We start from the raw sequence: 22779 nt of genomic DNA on the forward strand, positions 1-22779 counted from the left end.
ACACTGGGCAGCGATGTCCTTGCCACCCAGGCTGCAGACAGCGTTTCATATTCTTACCCTAAATGTCCTTGTGTTCTAAGCGACTTCTCCAGTGACTCAGGAGGCAAGACCAAAGGGACGGCGGCGGGGGGGAGGCTTCTGATAGCTTCTGGCTCATTGTCCTTGGAGTGTGCTGTTTAAATTTTCAGCACGACAATATCAAAATCTAAGACTGACACCCCTCACTCCACTGTTAAGTTCAGTGGCCTCCCCGTCTGTGACTGGGGCAGGGCGAGGGGTCCGTGGGTTCTCAAGTCTCCCCCAAAGTTCTCAACATGTGAATTGTGGTCCCCTTTTGTGTGTGGGGGGTCTAACCACCTTTTCGTAGGAGTTGCCTTACACCATCCAAAAACACGGATATTTGCATCATGATCCGTAATGGTGGCAAAATTACAGCTATGAAGTAGCAACGAAAGTAATTTTTTGGTTGGGGGTCACCACAACCATTGGAACCATACTAGAGGGAGGAAGTGCCAGGGAGGTTGGGAGCCACTGTTCTGAGACAAGCCAGGACAAGGGTCGAGTCCAAAGACTGTTAAGTTGGCTTTCAGTGAGGTGAGGCCCCCGCCGTTAAAGCCCGTCTACCCCTGGGCAGACCCTCAGCCTAACTGGTAAATGCGGTGGTTAACTTGCTTTTGCCGAGACCTCCGGGGGTTATGGACACAAAACCGTCCGTGGGGCATGAGAGAGTAGGGCATGAGGAGCACCATGAGCCTCCCGTCCCACCAGCACGCTGGCTCTGCCTCCTGGTTCTGAGGGCCACGTCCTTACTATGCTCAGGGTGGCGTATCAGTTCCGCATACACACTGCGGGCTGGAGACACCTCTGTGCGACACGGCTGTGTGTCTGTCTCGGAGCCTCCAACCCCTCTGCCTCTCATTCCTCCTCCTTTCTATTCTCTGTTCGCCATCCCTCGCCTGGGCAGGCCCCCAAGCCAGAGTAAGTACTACTGTAGCCAGAGGAAAACATGGCCCCAAGGAGGCTAAGGAGTAGGGGGACCCAAGTGGGCCTGAGGATGGGATGCGGGAGTATTTAAGAGCATCTTCCAGGTGTGGTGGCTCCAATATGATGAGGATTTGGATCTCGTTCAAGGTCGGGACCCCTGAGCCCTCCCTCTTCCCCCTTACTCCTCCCCCACCCTGTAACACCAGGTTAATAGGGCTACTCCGCCTTTCAAGTCAAAGTGTAGGAAGAGAAAGCATGGCTCGCTCACACCGATGCCCAGAGAGCAGGAAGGAATCGGGTGGAGGGAGCAAAGACACAGTTCTCCCCGCGTGTCACCCTGCGGCAGAGAGCAGAGCTGGGGACTTGGGGTGAGGGTCTGAGGAGGGGTGAGGCGTGCCTCTTAGCTCTTTCTCTTGTCTCTGCTTAAGCTTCTCTCCAGTGTCTGCTTAGGGTGTGACCCTGCAAGGGAGAGACCCTGTCCCAGAAGAGGATGTGGTTCTGAGTGGAAGGTTCTGGGTGTGCTGGGACAGGAGGGGACTGGGGACCAGCGCCTGGGCTGCGCTGGCTGCACCTGAAGCCCTACCCCCAACCCCTCAGGACAGTGCAGGGCCCTGATGCAGCCCTGGCTGCTCCCTGCCCAGTGTGGCTAGAGCCTGGTGAGGAGAACATTTCTTCTTTGGTGGTGAGGTCTATTCATCTGATGACAAGTTGCTTGGCCTGGGGCGGGAGGCGGGTGGGGAGGAGAGGGTTGGCAGGGTCTGAGAGAACTATGCCCATCTTCAGCCTGCCCCTGCCTGGGCTGGGGTTTCTGGTAAACCCTCCCTGAGGTCTGATGGGGGCATCTCCTCTGCACCTGCCAAGCTTACTGGTGGAAAATAGCTTCACAAACTTGGCTCAGCACTCTGTACCCGTGACCTGTGTTGGTCGTGACTCTGCAGTTACAGGGGCTCCGTGTGTGTTTGTCTTCCTGAGTGGGATGACACGGGGTCCCTAGGTCTTGGGAAATATTCAGAGGCAAAGGAAGGGAATGAGTTACCTACCGGCCTCCCACTGGCTTCCAGCCTCCGATCTTGGAGGGCCCTTAAGCTGCTGGGACGATTACCCTGTAATTGTTCCCAGCAGTGAGGAGGGAGGCCTGCTAGGCCTTCGTGTTTGTTTTGCCTTCTGTGTTAGGCCAGTGGTAACCAAGGGCCGTTTCCCCTTGGTGACGGTGTATCTGGCCCTGGCCAGGACTGAGCGAGCAGCTCAGGCGCAGCAGGCCTGGGGACCCTGTGGGGCAGCCACACTCAAGAGGACCCCAGGTGTCGGAGGCAGCCCAGACTGCCTTCCCACTGCTGCTGCCCTCCCCTGCCCCCGGGGTGAAGACCCACAGACTTTTCTCCTGGCTTTTCCCCAAGGCACTTGCCTGGAACATTCCAGAACTCTGGACTTTGTGGTAGGTGTTGGGAGACTGTGAGGCCACTTGCTGGCTGGCCACATATGGGCGGGCCTTGGACAGGCTCATGGACTTCAGCCAGGATACAGGGTTGTGACTGACCGCACGCCTAGGTTCCTTGCAGGCCCAGGGTCCTGAGGTAATCCCAGGCACAGTATGGAAGAAATGGCTGTGAGGCAGCCATGGAGGCCAACCAGGGAAGGCTCTATGGAGGAGGCAGCCAGAGGAGACCTTGAGAGAGGGGCTTCAGCTAAGTATAGGTCGTTTAAGGACAAAGTGCGTCATAGCAGGCGTGGTACTGAGAAGTCTCAGGGTCTACCCGGCTAACTGGAATCTAAGGGGAGTTTGAAGTAGGAGAGGCAGAAAGGATGGCTGAAGCGTGAAGGGTAGCAGAGGAGCGGCCTCAGGGTGGTGTCACCATGACTTGTCACAGATTGCTGTGACCGCCGCCTTCTGTAAGGTCTTGGAACACAGTCTGTTTCATGCGTCCCCACCCTGCCCACCTCTATGGGTCTTGCAAAAGTGCTGGAGTCTCTGACCCAGGACAGGGGACACTGCCAGCTGCCTCTGTCACATGGCCTGTTGTGTTTCAGGGTAGCTTCTTAGAGGGAGACGGAAGCCCTTCCTAAGTGTTTCTTCCAAGCCTCCACCTCCCAGAGAGCCCACGCTGAGGGCCCCAAGCCACCTGAGCACATGCGAACCCGAGGTCTGTCTGTTGCAGGTCCCCTCCATGTGAGTAGGGGCCGTGGGACCTGAGGTTCTGCATTTATTTTCATCGAGCTCCTGGCATGCAGACAGGGTTTGCTGGGTGTCACAAGGGGCAGGCCATGCCAGGTGACTGGCCCCCTCCTCGTTTGCAAAGGGACAGTGTACCTGTGATGGAGCCGTAAGGAGTCAGACCGTCCCACATGCAGGATCTGCATGCTGTCTGGTTTTCTGTTTGGGGGCCTGGAGAGGGAGCTGTCAGTCAGGAGAGATGAGGCGCAGGGAGTGGGGCCGAGCTCCCTGTGCTGCTTTCACACGGGTCCCTGCCACCAGCCCCGCTGCCAACACCATTAAACCTCAGTGATTCATTGTAGTGTGCTGTGTTATGAAAATGCAGGTCCCAGCGGCTTGTTTTTGTTGGCAGGTCTTGTCGCCTCAGCAGAAAAGAACCACTTTTGATATGGGAACAGAAACTCAGACAGCAGTAGAGCCCCACAGGCAGTGCCTTCGGTGAGAGCAGGGACTGTGGTCCAGCCCCAGCTGTGGAAACCTGAGTCTGGCAGGAAGGCTTGCAGTCAGGGCCTGAGGAGGGGGGTCTCCCACGATGGTGTGGTGGCAGCTGCCCAGCTGTGATGTGCCAGACCCTCCTGCCTGTGCCTGTGCAGGCGGCATGCATGCTGCTGTACTATTTCCTGGGAAACCCTGTCTGTTGTGGATATACCTTTCTGAAGCTAGGCTTAGCTGTTTCCAGGGCTCTCTGCCAGCAAGGCCAGAGTGTAAAATATACATTGGAGTCTTGTGAATCTGGGGTGGCAGGAGCTGGGCGTTCTGAGCCGACTGTTGGGGCAAGCAAGTGCCATCCTCCGCCTCTGCGCCCGTCGTCATCCTGGGTTGGCCCGTTAAGTGATCTTCAGCCAGTCCCTCCCTTTTCCCTGTTGAGTTCTCAAGATTTGAGAACTCGAGTAGACAGGCCCCAGATCCAAACTGCTTTCCTGAGAAACTGCCCTGGTGCTCAGGCCCTGGCTTCCTGGCGTCAGGGAGCAGAGGAAGGGAAGGGCCCCTCCTTCCCCAGACACCAGGTGAAGTCCCCGGGGGCGCAGTGACCGTTACTGAGTCTGAGATGGCCCAAAGTAGCACAGAGCAAAGTCAGCATCTCGGGCCGCTGTTCTTTGCCAAGATGGCAGAGTCTGGGGTAGGAGATGGTTTTGGATTTGCATGTCTGTCTTGAAGCCCCATCTCGGGAGACATACCCCTCCTGCGTTCTTTTTCCTCACACCACTCAATTGTAAACGCATCTCCAGTTGTGTGTGTGTGTGTGTGTGTGTGTGTGTGTGTGTACAGGCATGTTCATGCCAGTTGTGTGACAAAATTTTCCTGGGGAGACATAATACACATGCCCACTCACCCCAGATAGGGAACCCATGACAGACCAAAGAAAGTATGGACACCACCAGAGTCCAGCTTGGTGAACCAATGAGTTTTATTGGGTTAGTTGCAGGAGGAGTATGGGTGAGGGGTTACTTACAGCCACGGAAAATGACTCCAACAGCTGCATCACCAAAGCCCACCCAGGCATGAGTGGCAGCTCACAAAGCTGGGAACCTGGAGCGCACTGCGCAGCCTGCCCGCAGCTCAGCAGGTTGGAGTCTTTCCAGGCGCCTCAGTTGGTCTACACCTCTTCCTGCTCTGTGTCTTCCAGGCAGCTGTCTGGTCTCAGGTCTTCTTGGCAGCTTGGCTTTGCCCCACTCAGGGAGACTCTTCAGCTTTTATTGTTTACTCTGGCAGGAAGGGGCCTGGCGAATCTGATGAGTTTCAGGGACTTCCTGAAGCTTTTTGAGTTGTTTACCCTCCTGCCCAAGGAGCTTCCCTGCAGGCTTGGAAGGTTTCCATCTCTGGGGGAAACTGATACACAACAGTGCCATGGAGCATGTGTGGAGGCCAAAGGGAAAGTTATGGGGTGTCCTTTCTCTCCTTCTACTCTGTGTGTCCCGGGAATCAAACTCAGGTCCTAGAGCTCAATAGCAAGCACCTATGCCCCCTGAGCCGTCACTGTGGCCTTGGATGTTCATTTAATGCTGAACTTCCTGTGGGATCTACATGTTGTCCTCCAAGCCTCCTGTGAGGTTGCAGCCTCATCACCTTCACTGCAGTGCACGAGGGACCCGGAGCACAGAGAGGCAAGGACGTAAGATCGCTCAGCTTGTAGAGCAGAAGTTGGGACTTGACAGCCCAACCCCGGACTGCGCTTGCCCGCTACGATTTGACAGGCACTTGGCTAAACCAGTCTCCCTTGATTGATCCTGTTTCACAGCCAGCTCTCCGTGTTTCTCGTGAGCCCCGCCCAGCTGGAAAGGGCCTGTGGGAAGCCATGGCACCTGTGTGAGGTGCTTGGGCTGTGCTCAAGCTGTCAAGTGGTAGTGTTCCAAGAACACGTCACTTCGTCCATTAGAATGAGTTTGCGTGTGGGAACAAGCCTGGTCCGACTGAGCATCAGCCCTGGCCTTCCTGGGCGTGGGCCGTTCTGTGGTGTAGTATTGCTGGCAGCCTGGCCAAGACATCGGCAGCAGGGGGAGCAAGCAGAAGCTGAGTAGCCAGGATGGTTTCCTGATTTCAGAAAGTCGGGCCCTTGCTAATGTTGGATGCCTTGGGTGTGTACCTGCCCTGTGAGAAAGCAGGTACTGGAACGAGCCAGCAGGCCGTCATCCTGCAGTGGGCAGGGCCCATGCGCCGCATCTCCACACCCGTGTAGTTGGGGGGGTGCTGGTCACCACTCCCCCGTCTTCTGTTTGGGCACAGGCAGGAGATAAAGGACATTCCGGATTCCTCCAGAGAGACTTGGTCCACAGGTGCCTGCTCAAGGATGCTGCCAGCCAGACTCAGCACTTGTTTTCTTCGTAAGAGATGGAGGGAGGGAGGGGTGTGGGTGCAGGGCCAAAGGGTCACAGCAAGCAGGCTCTAGAAGGCTCTTAGCTCCCACATCCATTGGCCCATTAGTTGTGGCTGGTGCGAAACACCGGCTGCAAGCCAGTGCTCCGTCAGCCAGGTCCCCGTGGGTTCTGGGTGTCCTTAGCTCTGTCAGCCAGGTCCCCGTGGGTTCTCGGTGTCCTTCGGCCTTGCATCTCTGTCCCACCCTCCTCCTGTCACCGTGAGTGTGCAGCAGTACATGCTTCAGTCAGTTGTGCTTTTTAAACTGCAGACAGCATAACTGTGTGTGTGTGTGTGTGTGTGTGTGTGTGTGTGTGTGTGTGTGTGTGTGTGTGTGTGTGTAAGACACCAGTCAACCTGTAGTGCTGTTTCAGGAGCTAGCTACTTTGCTTTTTGAGTCAGGGTCTCTTACTGGGACTAACTGATCAGGCTAGACTTGCTGGCCCATGGATCCCCAGAGTTCTCCCTTGTCCACACCTCTGCAGAGCTTGGCTTTGTACGTGGGTGCTGGGGGTTGGATGAGGGTCTTCATGCTTGTGGGGCGAGCACTGCATGAACTGATCTGTAATACGCATAATAAATGACCTGGAGACAGATATTGGGATTCAAGCTGAAGATCAGAAAAGCAAAGCAGCCGGCCACTAACTCTTACCTCTACCTCAGGCTGAAAGGGCTGCCCTGTCCTTAGCGTAGCTGGAGAATAAATCTTCACTTGAGGCACTTTGCTTTTTCCTTTTACACTTCCCAGGTGCTGGGATTAAAGGCGTGTGATCCCAAGGGCTGAGATCATCTTCGTGTGAGCTGTTTCTCTTTAGGACTGGATCAGTTTCATGTAGCTCAGTGTGGCCTTGAACTAACAGAGGTCCATCTTCTTGTCTCTTGAGTCCTGGGATTGAAGGTGTGTGCCGCCACCACCTGGCTCTGTGGTTAGTTAGTATGGCTGCTGGGATTAAAGTTGTGTTATCACCATTGCCTGGCTCTATGGCTTGTAGCTAGTTATGCTTTCTGTACCCTCAGGCAAGCTTTAATAAAGCACAAATAATGTATCTCCACACTAAGCTCTCTCCCTAGCCCACTTTAACCTCTATTCTTAAAAATTACGTTGTGCATTTGTGTGTGCACATGTACATGTGTGTGCCTGCATGTGTGCTGTGGTATACACAAGTGGAAGTCAGAGGACAACTTGGAGTCAGTTCTCTCCACCACGTGGATCTCATGACCAGACTCAGGTCATCAGGTTTCGTGGCAAATGCCTTTATACACTGTGCTGTTTGCCAGTCCAATATTAATCTTTTTTAAAAAGCAATGGCACTTCAGTGGCATCTGGCGCGCGCGCACACACACACACACACACACACACACACACACACACACACACACACACACTCGAGTCCCCAAGCATTTACTGACCTCTAGCAATCTGCTCTGGTCTATATGGGTTCTGTGGTTGGTTCTAGTCATTCCGTAAGATGGGACTGTAGGCTGTGTGACCTTTTGTGACTGGCCTCTTTCACTTAGCTTGTCTTCAAGGTCCAGCTAAAAGGTGACATATACCAGGGTACTGTTCCTTTCATGGCTGAATGGTGTCCTGTTCGTATATGGACTTCAGTTAGTAAAATCACATTATCCATTGGTGGCGCTTGGGGCCGTTTACCTTTTGCAACGATAACAGATAACAAGATGACATTTAAAGGGAAGGGTGACCCATAAGCCCCTCGTGCTGAACACAATATGCTTTCACTTTCCTCTTTTTTTTTTCAAGTTTAATTGCCAGTGAATGCCAGCGTTGCTGTTGTTTTGCTTGTTGAGATAAGGCTGACCAACTTGCTATGTAGCCCAGGCTGACCTCCAATTCACAATCCCACCTCTGAGTGCTGGGATTGCAGGCGTATGCTGGCGGCTTACCAATAATGTTTTGATGGACGAGGGACAGTCTTGTCTGTGCACTGGGCAGGAGGTCGTTTTCTCCCCCCTTGCTCTTCCCTGCATGCGATAAGCTGGTGCCTGAGGACTTGCTCCCCAGAGCCTGGTCTGAAGTGCAGGCGTCATCCGCTTGCCACCTTTGGACCTGCCGGGGCCTCCCCTCTAGAGGTCTTAGGACTTTCCAGGCAAATGGGTTTGGAGCAGGAAGGCCAGGACAGGTAAGAAGTTCCGAGGCTGTAGGAACCGAGGAATTAAACTCCTTGCCCCCCCCCCCGCCCCCACTGCCCGTGAGACCCATGGATGTGCCTCTCCAAGCCTCCTGTTCAGTTCTGTGAGATCCCAGTCAGGGATTGGTGCTGAGGCTGCTACCTGGTTCCCTTTAGAATCCTTAACAAGTTTGTTGCAAGTTGTCTATTAGAAGTCTGCTTGACAGGCTAGCTCAGCAGACTCCAGCCCCTTGAGCCCGCCACTGTGAGGTACAGAGACCAGGAGGCCTAGAGACAGGGTAGCGGGAGCTTTAATGTCTTCTACAAAAGATGACTGTGGAGTGGGCGTTAGTCAGGGCTCTGAGGGTGAGACTTAACTAAAGGAAATCCTCCCAAGTCACACTGTTAAAGAGAAAATCTTAACCCCCGTATGTGACCATCCTTACCAAGAACCTAGGTACCACTCAGATGTAATAAAGGTCCACAAAGGGCCATTTATACAACCATCAACACATAAAACTGATGCAAGAGCTAAGATAGGACTAGGAAAATAACCCTGTGTGCTGGGTGTGGTTTGACCTTTGGCTGTAAATGGCCGTCATTGTGTCTGCACCCTAGAATGGTCCAGAAGGCAGACATACAGATCTTATGACTTCTTATATGTGACACTTGAACTGGTTTATATCGAGGTAGAACAACAGGTTTCTGGAAAGTGAGGGGGCCGGGGGAGGGGGATGGCTTAGTGAATAAAGTGCTTGCTACACAAGCGTGGGGCCTGGACTTCGGATCAGAGTTAGCCCTGTTACCCCAGTGCATGGGAGATGAAGACAGGGCACCCCTTCTGCAGGCTGGCTACAGCAGTCAAATCAGTGAGCTCCAGGTTCAGTGAGAGACCCTGCACACACACACACACACACACACACACACGCACCACGCACGCATGCACGCACACGTATATTCACGCACGTACAAAAGAACTCACACACTTGAATACGTGCATACATACATGCAAAACATAGAGTAAGTCCATTTATATGGACTGGGGAATCCAGGTTTGATAGTGCACACGTGTCTTTAATCCCAGCATCAGCAGAGCCCAGGTTCTGTACGGCTCCCAGGGCTCCCACTGAGATGCTACCTTACTTTGAGAACCACTCTCGCAAACGTGATTACAGGGAGCAACCATACAGCCTCTTCCCCTTCTGAGTATTTGGGGATGTCTCCTGCCGCCGCCGCCGTTGATCTCAGGGGTTCACGTGACTATCTGAATTCAGGGGAAGTTTAGATGGTGTGGTATGAGGGGACCTTCATCCTCCCGGATTTTTTCATGCCCTGTGCAGGGACTCTGAGATACCTTCCTGTGAGCTGGGCAAGTGGAGCTACCTCTGTGAACCACTGGCCTGTGATGTCCCATGAACCCCTGTCCTTGGCTTTCAAGTTCCTTTTTTTTAGGGATCCCTTAGTAATGAGAGACGGGAGGAGGCAGAGTGTTGCACGAATGACGTTTCCCCTGTGTGCTAGATGCTGTCATCTGGAGCTGCACATTGTGTGCTGAATTTTTTTTAAAAAAGCTGAGTTTCACCCTCCTTGTACCCCCAGGTAGTTTGAGGGTACCTACCTGGGTCTGCAGGGTGGGGCAAGTGCACCCCAGGCCCCTCTCTCTCACTTGCTCATGGACTGGGCACTAGACACTTGGACCGCTTCTAGAAGCAGCCTCTGTGGGAAGACGGCAAGGTGTCACCTGCTCCCGCCCTGGGCCTTGGACCCCCAAAGCTGAGGTTTGCTTTGCTATAGGCCTGTAACCTGTCCCGACCTGTGTTAGCTTCATCTCAGATGAGGCAGCCCTGGAGCCAGCCTGGCGGGGAGCCAGGCAAGAGCGAGCCCAGGGATTATCCCACTGGGGAGCCCTCTCACAAGTGTAGTCTCTTTGGAGCCACCCAGCCCACTTGGGAGCTCCCCCTGCTTCTCTGAGAGGCACTCAGCTCCCTCTGCACCAGCAGTAGCAGCCCAGGTTGTGACTGACGTCCCAGACCATGTGGATCAGTATCCTGAGTCTAGCCTATTCCCGCCGCCACTAAAGGTGCATATGCCACTGTATAGCTACCCCTCCTGCAACGGAGCCTCTCTGATTTAGTCGCAGACTAGCCCTCCAGCTCTAACTAGACTAGAAGCTAACTGTTATTTTAATTTTGGTCTCTGTATGAATGTCTTACATGGTTTCCCAGGGGCACCGTGTAACTGCTTTGAGCCCTTTCTGAAAGTGCCGTGAGTAATCTAGGTCCTTCCGTAGGTGTCTGTGGCAGGTGCATTTTTGCTCTTTTGAGGCCAGAGGCTAGAGCTCTGGACTATGTGGGATTTTCTTTCCAAAACTACCTATCAGAATTGCCTATCAGAACTTCCCAGAAGGGCCTGATACTCTCTAATGGTTCTGGGGTCAGAGACTTAATTTTATATCCTTGCCAGAGAAGTCCTCTGGAGCGGTGGTTGGCGGGAGTCCGGATGAGGACAGTACCTGTGTCTGTAGCCCAGTTTGTTGTGCACGCCCTGAGTGCTCTCACCACCTAACCCATCCTACCGCCTGTGCTCACAAGGCTGGAGGAAGCAGGGAACCCTATCAGCAGGCTGCCCTGGGGCAGGCGGTCAGACAGAGGCTCAGCCAGCCTGCAGAGGCTGCACTGTAACATAATCACAGGCTGTTCTGCCCCAGGCATATTGCTCTTGCAAAACCCTGGGCTGCCACCACTGCTGTGTGAGGCAGGGAGGCCACCTGAGGGAGGGAGCCTATTTGATCTTCAGGTGAAAGGAGGCTTTATAAATAGGCCACCTTGTTCCACATCCTGAATTTCATTCTTTCTCGGTCTTGTGTCAAAACAATGGTTTTACTGTTCTGGGGTCAGAGGCAGTGAGGGTGAACCAGCTCCGGGAGGTGGGCGTGTGTCTGCTTACTCCCTGGTGGCCCTTCCGTGGCCCCCCAGTCACCTTGGCAGTGCCTCCTACAGTAAAAGACTAATTTTTAGCAGAGGTGGGACTCTTGAGCCAAGTCAGTGAAAGCACTTAGGGGAAGGTGAGGTCTGAGGGACTGTGCTATTCCCTGAAGGGACGTGGATAGGGTTCCAGGTCGATGCTAACAAGTTCAGAAATCCTTCCTGAGCCAAGCATTGGAAGTTGTCCCCTTGGATGTCCCTCTCCCTGTTTTTCCTCTTCCTCCTCCTCTCTAGAGTTGGTCTGTTGAGGCCACAGCAGTCCTGGGTTTTAAGAAACAGCAATGTAAGGCCCGTGACAGGGCCAGAACTTGAGTGGAGCCCAACTGGCTGAGTTGTAGGATAAACGTGTTGAGGCCAGTGACAGTCGACAGCTGCCCCGTTTTCAGTGGACAGGCTACGTCGGTGGTTCAGAAAGAGAGCAAGTGGAACTCTGGGGACTCATTTGCAGAGACGGCAGTTTTCTTGGGGGGGCCCTAGAGCTTGACCAGCATTCGTACTTGCCCTTGCCTCTGCCTTCCTGTCAATCACGGACCTCAAAGTGTCCTTGTCTCTGCTAGCACCGCACCCCTGTAAAAATATTTGGTGTTTATTCTTCTGGGTGGCTCTCTATGCCCCCAAACAGACACACATTCGTGGAGAGACAATTTAAATTCTGTCCCTTTGGAGATGGGACCACTAGCAGCGTGGTTCCACCATCTGCTTTGGAACAGCCTCACGGTACATTTTCGCGGCCTATCACCAAGCTGCCTCGTCCCCAGGCAGGGCTGCTCAGCCTGTCCCATTGCCCAGTATGGATGACATGGACCTTAGGCTGTGTGAAATGTCTTCATCTGAGGGCTCCTGTGTTTAGGCCTAGTTTGGGGGGGTTTGCTCCCACAGATGAGACGCCCGGTTGGAGGCGTACCACACCACACAACCCCTGCCAAGAAACTTGTCCTGTTTGGAGTCTGCCCATCACGCTTACTGATAATTTCCTGCCACACTCTTCCATCCTCCATGATATCTTGCATACCAACAAGGGGCCATGAGCATGAAGGCTGCCCGGAAGTTCTCACCTTGTTAGAGCCAAGCTGTGCCTTTGAAGTCTATTACAGATGGCACCTTTGGTGGCGCCTGGTGTCCCAGGCCACCTAATCTTACGGCAGCTGATAGGGAGTCTGGACTGGAGGCTTGTTGCCTCTCACAGTGAGCCTGGAACCCAGCGATGACCCCAGCTCTGTGTACAGCAGAAGTAGGGGGAGGGGTGGGAGTTCTTCCTTAGAGGAAGGCGGAAGAAATTAAAACCACAGGGTTTAGTGTGGTCTAGTGGATGCAGACACCCCCTTCCTTAGTTCCTACGCTTCTGATTTGGTTCATGCGAATGTAAAGAAGTATAGAAGCAGTCGTGTGTGTGTGTGTGTGTGTGTGTGTGTGTGTGTGTGTAAACTGACCTGTCAGAGTCAAACATCAGCTCACGGGGCCGGTATCTGGAGCCCAAATCTCTTTGCTCTTGGTTGCCATGGTCCTGACTCTTGATTCTTGTGTTAGTTCCCTTCCGTGTTTCTCTCACCCGCCCGACCCTCCAGCCAGAGAGTAACATCCCAGCATGTGCTTGGCCTTGGTATTGGGGATAGGTCTCCTCCATTCCCAGACTGTGACCAGTACTGTGACCAGTGGAGCATGGGTTGAGCCGGGATATGATGGACAGAAAAGTCAGAACTGTGAGAAGTCCGAGGTCTCCCTGGGGCATCCCACCCATAGCGTCGGGGTCTGCCCAAGCCCATAGCCCCTTCTCAATGTACCTAAGTTCAGCCACACCCCCAACGAGAGAGCCAGGTGTACGGTGGCAGCGGTGGGGAGATGACTTGCCTGCTATGACCGAGAAGCTGCTCACGTGGCATTTCCTGAGTATTTGTCCAGCTAGCTTTCATGTTTCAGTCCCTGTCACTGGTCTTGACTCTGGGAGATGACTCCAGAGGGAAGGGAGTTCCCCGGTGTGACCCGTGGAGCTCTCAGTCTGTTTGCAAGGAAAATCCTTTCTCTCATAAGCAACCTGCTCACCCTTTGATGGCGGTTTTCTCTGCTGTCCTTGATTGATCTTTAATCTGATTTTACCTGGAGAAAAACGTGGCTGGGAGAATGACTGACCGTGTTCCCTGTTGCCCAGTAAGAGAAACAGACCCGTAGTTAGAGCTCCTACGCACACACATACACACACTCACAAATGTGCGAGTATATACACCTGTGTATACAGTCTCTTGGCTGGGATAGTCGCCCTGCATCGTGGGAGCTGTGATGTGGGAAACGACACTGTATGTCTCCCCCTCAGCTCTCTCCGAGGAGTGTCCCTGGTCCTTGGGAATCACCGACACGGCAGTCGTGTGACAGCTGGCAGGTGCATGCCGGGGAGTAAGCTCAGTGGGATGTGTTCATTATTTGGGGTGGCCAGTTTGGTTTGGTAAGAAGGGTACCAACCAGGACTTTGGGAGTTGGCTAGCCATGAGGATGGCCAGCAGGTGCTGTTTGGAGGGACATGGTGGGGAATGTCAGAGTTTACTTTCTGAGCCACCAACTTCCAGGCTTCTGCCCTGCTCCTCGGCCCCGCTGACCACTGACACCACTACATTTAGTGGTGCCCATGTGTATACTGGCGTGCACGCCTGTCTCTGTAGGCAGCCGTGGGTGCCGTGACTGGTGGAACAGGGTGACGGCAGTCCAGCCCTGTCAGCTCTCTGCTGTTAGTTTCAGCCTACGAGGAAACACATGCCCATTCCCTTCCCACCCTTCATGGTTGGCATCTCCTGGTTAGGGATGAGGGCTGAGTCCTCCCGCCTCTCAGAGTTTGCCATCTGCTCCCTTGGTAACCTCAGGCCCTGGCATTCACGTGGCGCATGTGGACCCCACAAAGCCTGAGCCTCTGCTTTGTTTCTAGAACAGCAGGGAATGGGGGTGACGTAGAGCCAGCACCTGTAGCGGTCCCCCTATTTCCTACCAGTAATACCCACTGCTGGATTCCCTACTGGCTCAGTGAGGCCTGTCTTGTCCATTGTTAACCACAGCCATACAGACCCACCCATGTTCCTGTCACTCAGCACCCAGGCACACACCCACCCCATCCTAAGCAGGTATTTTGGGGAGCAGGTCAGCAGGTTTCCATGGCCTTATAAGAAGGGTTGGTCGGTAGACTGTGGCCATGGGCTAAATACAGCTCTCTGTTTTCTTAAAGCTGTATCAGGACATAGACCTGTCCGCTTATTTGCACACTGTCTGAAAAGCCTAAAAACGTTTACTATCTGGCCATTCACAAAACAGGTCCGCTGACCTCTGGCTCAGTAGAGTCCTTCATCTTGCTCTTCTGTAGGGTGGCATTCCAGTGCTTGGGTCATGCCCAGGGACGGGGCTCGTCGTGTGGTAACCAGGAAGAGCGACTCACAGTGATCTTTGTTCAGTGAGTGAGCACATTCTAGAACATCAAAAGGGATACGCCAGTTGTGCCAGGCCCGCTCTAGGCCGTTGTCCCCACTGAGTTTTAGAAAAGCATGTGACACTCGTGTTATAGATGAACAAACTGGAACTTGGAAGGACCAAGGGCGAATCTTAGTTGGTATGCATATATACAAGGCGTGTTCATCCTGAGTGAGTTTGGGAGCCTTGGAGGCAGGCCTGGGGACGCGCCCTCCAGGCCACAGCCCAGCAGAAGGTAAGCATGGAAGAGTGCATCTGCATGGGGTGTTTTTTAAAAAGGATTTATTTTTTTAAATCGTGTGTGCGCGTGCGGGGTGGGGTGTGTGCACATGAATGCAGGTCCCCCACGGAGGCCAGAGACGCCAGGTTTCCTGGAGCTGGTGCTACAGTCAGCCGTGAACCTCCTGGCACTTGGGTCCCCTGCAAGAGCAGTGTGTGCTTTGAGCCCTCTGTCCAGCTCCCTGCAGGGGCGGCTTTAAAGTGGATGGAAGGAGGGAAGGAAGCTGGGTGGCTTTGGCACCCTTACGTAAGCTAGGGAGTGGCCAGCTGTGGACAATAGGGCAGTGTCATCTTCAGCCAGCAACCTGGGCACACGGGAAAGATGAGTCAAGAGTGACTTTAGGATTGCCATGGCAACTGGCCTCTCAGAAAGGTGACTCAGATGATGGGATGGCGACACAACATGAAACAGGGCTTAGACCATGTCCTCTAGCCTGCCCTCGTGATGGAATCATTTCGCAACACTGTGGACACTGTAACCTGTGCTAACCCTCTCTCCAGCTCCTCTTTCCCACTCCTTCCCCCCAACGGACTCCCGCCGTTCACTGCTGCTCCGTGCCTGGGGCACTCGCCTTCCTACAGCTCAGCACACCTGGACTCACTGGACTGCTTACAGGCCATTGGTAACTGTTGATGAAGTTTCTGTCCCGCCCAGCCGCCCAGCCATTTAGTCCCAAATAAATACAAGTTGCTTGGCCAATGGATCAGGCTTCTCACTGGCTAGCTCTCTTTAAATTATTAACCCGTTTCTATTACTCTGTATATCTCCACACGGTCTTGGTTTGCCCGTGATGCCCAGGCCTCTTGCTTCCTCGGCAGCTATGTGGCATCTCCCTGACTCCGCCTACTATGTTTCTCTATCCCTGTTTGGATTTCCTGCCTGCCCATAGGCTGAAACAGCTTCATTCATCAACCAATAAGAACCAGTAAGAGAAACATACATTCACAGCATGCAGAAGGACCTTGCCCCTTGGTAACATCTCAGAACAAGAAGAGCTGGTGGGACGGACCTGGACAGATAGTGGATGCTCTGCTCTCGGGCTGCTTTTTTGATTGTTCTTTCTAAGGCCACCAGGAGACCCTTCCTCATACTTGCTTTATGCTCGCCTGCTGCGACCTTCACAAAGCTTCGTTCGGTGGAGACAGCGTGGGAGCCACAATCTAGCTCAGGGACTGGCAGGCCGTGGGCCATCCTGCTTTTATATATAAAAAGTTTTATTGGAATACAGCCATGAATGTCAGTTTGCATGCCTTTCCTGGGTGCTTTTGTGAAGTCTGGCCCATGAAGCCTTTACACAGACAATCTGTCCATTTCTAGTTGTTTTTTTCATTTGATTTCTGCTGCTATGATGAAACACTCTGACCAGAAGCAATTTAAGTGAGTAAAGTGTTTATTCCAGCTCTGTCATTGAGGGATGTCAGGGCAGTAACTCAAGGAGCTTGAAGCAAGAACTCCAGATGAATGATCAAGCCAGCACCATGAGGCCCTGGGTCAAAACAGTTGTTTTTAGAAGGGCTAGTGATAGAGTTTTTGTCTGGCATGTACAAAGCTTTAGGGTTTTGTTGTTGTTTGTTTTGCTCTTTCAAGACAGGGTTTCTCTGTGTAACAGCCCTGACTATCCTGGGACTCGCTCTGTAGACTAGGCTGGTCTTGAACTCACAGAGATCCACCTGTCCCTGCTTCCCAAGTGCTGGCATCAAAGGTGTGCACCACCACTGCCTGGCCACAAAGTTTTAGGCTCAATCACAAAGAAAGATGAGAGAAACTAAGATATCTTCCTAGACATCTGGAAGTAGGGTCACAGTATCCATAGGGCTTTGTGGAACCAGTGTAGTCCTCAGCTGCAAAGGGACACTTCAGTTCGGTGCAGATTTGCGCACAGTGGTCCTACTTTGTCTCTGTAGAGATGCTTGTATCCTTGGGATTGGGGGCTAGGGTGATGGGCGCACAGTGTGCTTTCTCTGGAGCCAAGAAGGAAGGGGTGACCTGACCACAGAACAAGGGTATTGGGGACATGCTGCCACCTAGATCCTTCCCCTGGGACTGAACCTCCAGGAGACCTTTCTACCCTGAAGACATCATTCTCATGGTGGCCCTTTCCCAGACAAGAGGACAGTGGCTTGCTTGGTCCCATCGCAGACCTGCCCCACCTCCTGGACCTGTGCTCTCCAGTCCCCAGATGTCCCTGAGCCTGGCACCCGCAGGCTTCTCACACTAGGTTCCTTCACGTTCCCTTCATCTGCTTTGCTCGGGTATCCCAGAGTTCCTTGGGACAAGTGACTCGGCATGTCCCTTTTCCCAGCAACCAAGGCTCAGCGGCCTCCACCCATCTTGGCCAGTGCTCATCCTCTCAGGTTATGTAGCCAGGAGGCTACTTTCCTCCTTACCCTGTTGGTCATAGGAGCCTCACCATAGAAGCTTCTGGAGTCCAGGGAGGACTTTGTGAGTTTCTAAATGTTTGTGTTGAGGGTGTGTGTGCAGACACACGCGTGTGCGTGGAGGCTGGAGAATGGCCCTGGGTGTCTTCGTCACCTCTCCACGTTATATGTTGAGGAAGGGACTTTCACTGAATTCACTACTTTAGCTTAAAGAGTCAGCTTGCTCTGGAGAGGGCCCGTCTCCACCTCGAGGTGCACTGGGCTCACAGGTGGGCCGCCACACCCACCCAGCTTTTATGTGGGTTCTGAGGCTCTTAACTCTGGTTCTCATCCTTGTGAGGCAGGCTCTTTACCCGCTGAGCCACATTTCCAGCCCTCCAGGTTTGGGTGGCAGAGAGCACCTGCTCACGAGTAAGAACCAGGAGTGTAAATACTTTGCTCTTCTCCCTGATCTAAGGCCAGGCAGCGACAAGTGGGATCTGTTGTCAGCCCTACTCTTAGCCGCCGCCTCCTCCTCCCCCCGTCACCACTGGAGATCAAGTAGACAGATATAGTGAGGTCTCCCCTCTGGTTCCCCATCCTCCTTAATGGATCCTGGAGACGGTGAAGCCGGAGAGGAAAGAGACGGTGTGGGCTTAGGCCTTCCTATTACCATGCTGTGGCAGGGAGACTCCGGTGAAACCTTGTCTTCTAGTTGAGGGGACTCTTATAACAGAGCAGCTGACCATCTGAATCCAGGGCCCAGCCAAGCACCTGGAGGGAAACCGTGTTGATGGTCCCAGTCCTGGTAGGGCATGAAGCCCTAGGCCTTACAGCCTGCGTGCAGTGCTTGAGTTGAACGGCTGTGTACATCGGGGTTTCCTCCCTAGGGCCACTTGGTGTCAGGGCTGTCGGGGGTGACTGTGCTGGAGAAGAAAGGGGAGGGCTGGGCTCTGTGTCTTCATCTGCCTGCACTGTGGGAGCAGAGAAGTGTGCGTCCCTTCATTCTGAACAAGGTGTCGCTGAGTCGAGGCTGACTCCTTGGTCTGTGGGGCCACCTTGGCCTTCTGACTGTGAAACACCACCTAGAAACCCAAATGGCATCTCCTGTGTCCCAGCCCGTGGGGTGCGATTCTCAGTCCACAAGCTCATCTCTGCCTCTCCACGCAGAGCGTGAGGCGGATGGCGCCTTTTCCTTTGTGACAACAGGGACGGGGGCATTTCATTCTGCGCCGGGCTAAGACATATTGGTTCATGGAGCTCTGTGTTCCTCCTAAATCTTTCCCCTGCTGCTGCACACCACTCATCCACTCAACTGCCTCTCTTTCCATCCATTAGGCAATACTGAATGCTTCACAACCACCGGAAATCGCCTAGCAACCTTCCTGAGGAATTCTGTCTGGTCCTAACTACAACCCTGGAGGGAAGGCCCCAAGATTGATGAGTTTGCCTTGGGAGTCAGAGAAGAGGTGAAACCAGAGGTCATCATGGGTCAGAAGGTCACGGGAGGGATCAAGACTGTGGACATGCGGGACCCCACATACCGACCCCTGAAGCAGGAGCTCCAGGGTCTGGACTATTGCAAGCCCACCCGGCTGGACCTGCTGCTCGACATGCCTCCCGTGTCCTATGACGTCCAGCTGCTCCACTCCTGGAACAATAATGACCGTTCACTCAATGTCTTCGTGAAGGAAGATGACAAGTTGATCTTTCACCGGCATCCGGTGGCCCAGAGCACAGACGCTATCAGGGGCAAAATCGGGTACACTCGTGGACTGCACGTGTGGCAGATCACATGGGCCATGAGGCAACGAGGCACACATGCTGTGGTGGGGGTGGCCACGGCGGATGCCCCTCTGCACTCGGTTGGCTACACAACCCTCGTAGGAAACAACCATGAGTCCTGGGGCTGGGACTTGGGGCGTAACCGTCTCTACCATGATGGCAAGAACCAGCCAAGTAAAACGTACCCAGCCTTTCTGGAACCGGACGAGACGTTCATTGTCCCTGACTCCTTCCTTGTGGCCCTAGACATGGACGATGGGACCCTGAGTTTCATTGTGGATGGGCAGTACATGGGGGTGGCCTTTCGGGGACTCAAGGGTAAAAAACTGTATCCTGTCGTGAGTGCCGTCTGGGGCCACTGTGAGATCCGCATGCGCTACTTGAACGGACTTGATCGTAAGTGTTTCCTGCTCTGTCTGAAGCAGCGTCATCACCCCACATTCCCACGGTCCTGGCTAGTTTGTAGAGTTATCGGACTTAAAAATGTCTTTAAGTAGGTAGCCCAGTTCTTGTAGGTGCACACGGGCCATGTGTCTTAGTTAGGGTTTCTATTGCTGGGAAGAGACATCGTGACCACGGTAACTCTTATAAAGGAAGACATTTAATTGGAGTGGCTCTGTTACAGTTTCAGAGGTCAGTCCATTATCAGCATGGTGGGAAGCATGGTGGCGTGCAGGCAGATGTGTGGGAGTGAATAGTCTGACATTTTGCAGGCAACAGGAAGTCAACTGAGATACTGGGTGGTATCCTGAGCATAGGAAACCTCAAAGCCCATCCCCACAACAAGTCATGTCCACTCCAGCAAAGCCATACCTCCTAATAGTGCCACTTCCTATAAGAGTATGGGGGCCAGTTACATTCAAACTACACCATTCTTGAACTATACCTGGCTAAATGAGAAATTCTGTCCAGAGCTTTGTGAGTAGAGGATGGATGGATGGGTTTGGGTGGGTGGATGGATAGATGGGTGGGTGGATGGATAGATGGGTGGGTGGATGGATGGATGGGTGGGTGGGTGGATGGATGGATGGGTGGGTGGATGGATGGATGGGTGGGTGGATGGATGGGTGGGTGGGTGGGTGGATGGATGGATGGGTGGGTGGGTGGGTGGGTGGGTGGATGGATGGATGGGTGGGTGGGTGGGTGGGTGGGTGGATGGATAGATGGGTGGGTGGATGGATGGATGGGTGGGTGGGTGGGTGGGTGGGTGGATGGATAGATGGGTGGGTGGATGGATGGATGGGTGGGTGGATGGATGGGTGGGTGGGTGGGTGGATGGATGGATGGGTGGGTGGGTGGGTGGGTGGGTGGATGGATGGATGGGTGGGTGGATGGATGGGTGGGTGGGTGGGTGGGTGGATAGATGGGTGGGTGGATGGATGGATGGGTGGGTGGATGGATGGGTGGGTGGGTGGGTGGATGGATGGATGGGTGGGTGGGTGGGTGGGTGGGTGGGTGGGTGGGTGGGTGGGTGGGTGGATGGATGGAGAGGTTAGGTGAATGGATGAATAGGTGAAGTAATGAGCAAATGAATGTATGAATGGTTTTATTATTCTCTGATTAACATGCTTCCAGCCTTGAACTGTAGTTGACCATATTCTAGTACAGCAGCCAGTGTCACCAGAGTTGAGCTTTGTTGCCTTGGGGGGTGCTCTGGCTTCTTAGATAAGTGAAAGCCAGGGACCTTTTTCAATCATGACCCAAATTCTAGGTCTGTCTCTCCCAGAGCTCAACACTCCTTTGCACCATAGTCTTGAGAAAGACTTGCTTAGTCTTGGAGTGGACTCTGTGCTGAGTCAGCAGTCACTTGGCCTGTCCTTTTGGAAAGGGGTGTGGCCTTTCTCTGTGCTGAAATGGCTTGCCTTCTGCCGCAGCACTGTGGTGGTAGCAGGTGCCTGTCCCGGACTGCCCAGCATGGGTGGGATTGGGAGGTGCTCACTGGGGTCCTAGTGCTCTGAAGCCATGAACCCCAGGCCAGGGCCGCTCTCCAGGAGCTCATTTCCTAAGGATTGTCCCCTGTGGTCTGCACATTCCATCTCCAGAAGGGATGAGCCAGGAAGTGCCAACTACCCTTGGCTGCTTCTAAGGGCAGGTTTGACCTGGCACTCTGAATCCCAGCTCCAACCTGTGGCTAGTGGTAGGTGTGGCTGTCACTGATGTCGGGAGAAAGACCTCGACTATCTTACCATTTCTGATCCCCAAGTCTGCCTCCCCCCTCTCTCAGATCAGTCTTTGGGAGATGCTAGAATGCCGAGAGTAGCCAGACCCGTGAGCTCACTTCCCAGAAGCCTCTTCCTTCTCCTTTCTGTGGTCCACCCCAGCTTTGCCTGGACGATGGCAGTCATGTTGGGTGGAGCCATCTGCAACGCAGAGTCCCTGCCTGCTCCATCTGTCCCTGTGTGGTCCCACACAAAGGGCGTGGCATTCCTGACTGAGTGGCCACGTGTGCACCTGGAAGGGAGCCTCCCTGAGGAAGTCACCTCAGGCCTGGACCAGGGGACTAGCAGAGCGAGTTCTATGAGTCTGTCTCCCTCAATTACAGAAACAAGTGGCCTAAATCCATGACCAAATTTGCAGGGATGGGTGGAGACTGGGACTCCTGGGCACAGGTGTCTGGGTTTAGGTTCTCAGGGAACTGGCTCTGGGCCTGCCTCTTCTCGTCCCTGGAAAGGAGTGATCAGTAGTGCCCCAGGGAGGTTTTTGCTCCTTCATTGAAGACTGACAGATGGTAGGATTTGCCAGGGCTAACGTTGTCTCCCAGATCTGGGCTCCATGAGAATTACCCAGCCTTGTCATCTGGTAACAGGCCTGCCAATATTTTCATGAGCCCTGAGAATTTGCATGGTTTCCATGTGTCCTAGCTCCTAATCAGCATACAGATTCATAGCAGTCAAGAGGGGCCTGGTGTGTGTTTGCCCTTGGCAAGCCTTGTAGAACTCCCATGGCATTTTCATCAGCAGCGTCCCAGAGGCCTAGACACATGTCCAGCGAACAGATGGTACTCCACATAGCTCTGCGTCAGGCAGAGGGCTACCAGCCACGGTAACTACTCTTCTTGCTGGGCCGAAATGCCTGACCAATGAAATTGAAGGAAGGGTTTGCTTTGGCTTGCAGTTCAAGGGATACAGTCCCTCCTGTGGGGGAAGGGCTGAGACAGCTAGTCATATGACATCCATAGTCAGGAAGCAGAGAAAGACGAATGCTTGCTTTTTCTTTTCTCATCAATCCAGAGCTCCAGCCCTACTGGAAAATTCTAAAGAGGTTGGGTGGGAGTGTGAGAATGGGAATAAGTTGTTGACCTCACCCAGGCGTCTGCCGTGGCAGCTAAGATCCAGATAGACTCAGAACGTCATCTCAAGTTACTTCAAGTTATTCCTGGTCAGTGGCATACACTCCTGGCTCCCTCCAGCTGAACTGAGTGCCAGACAATGCCAAGACCCTTGGCTTCTCACTTTCCATAGTCCTGGTTGTACATGGTTGACTTTGGGAGATGCAGGTAGGAGCATAGATGTGGCTGTTTCCTGGGATGCTGAGCAGAACACCTGAGGGCGGCATGTTACCATTAACCCTGCTGCCAGGGGAGAGTAGGGAGAGATGGCATGTATTAGAGCCATCACCTGCTTACGGGACACCTCAGACCATCGCCGAGGGGCGCCTCATGCCTTACGAGACTTGCTTGGCTGGTGGGTGGCAAGGGTGGCCGCCGTGACAGTTGTCTGGGTAAGACGCGGCTGGACCTGAAGCAAGGTAG

At 53.7% G+C, this 22779-nt stretch overlaps 1 protein-coding gene across 7 annotated transcripts in view; it reads left to right on the forward strand.

Annotated features, from left to right (window-relative positions):
• Spsb1 (splA/ryanodine receptor domain and SOCS box containing 1) overlaps nt 1–22779 on the forward strand; it is a 70719-nt gene that overhangs the window by 41028 nt on the left and 6912 nt on the right. For 5 of the 7 annotated variants that reach the window (XM_040734975.1, XM_040734977.1, XM_013120076.3 and 2 more), the window contains one exon: nt 18582–19424. In XM_040734975.1, the coding sequence (XP_040590909.1) occupies nt 18731–19424 (694 nt within the window). In that variant the 5' untranslated portion in view covers nt 18582–18730. Of the gene's footprint in view, nt 1–1765; nt 2420–14383; nt 14842–18581; nt 19425–22779 lie in introns of those variants that run through there. The other 2 variants (XM_040734976.1, XM_021232511.2) reach the window with 2 other exon arrangements.

The sequence above is a fragment of the Mesocricetus auratus genome, unplaced genomic scaffold (genome assembly GCF_017639785.1).
Source record: "Mesocricetus auratus isolate SY011 unplaced genomic scaffold, BCM_Maur_2.0 Super-Scaffold_100042, whole genome shotgun sequence".
NCBI lineage: Eukaryota > Metazoa > Chordata > Mammalia > Rodentia > Cricetidae > Mesocricetus > Mesocricetus auratus.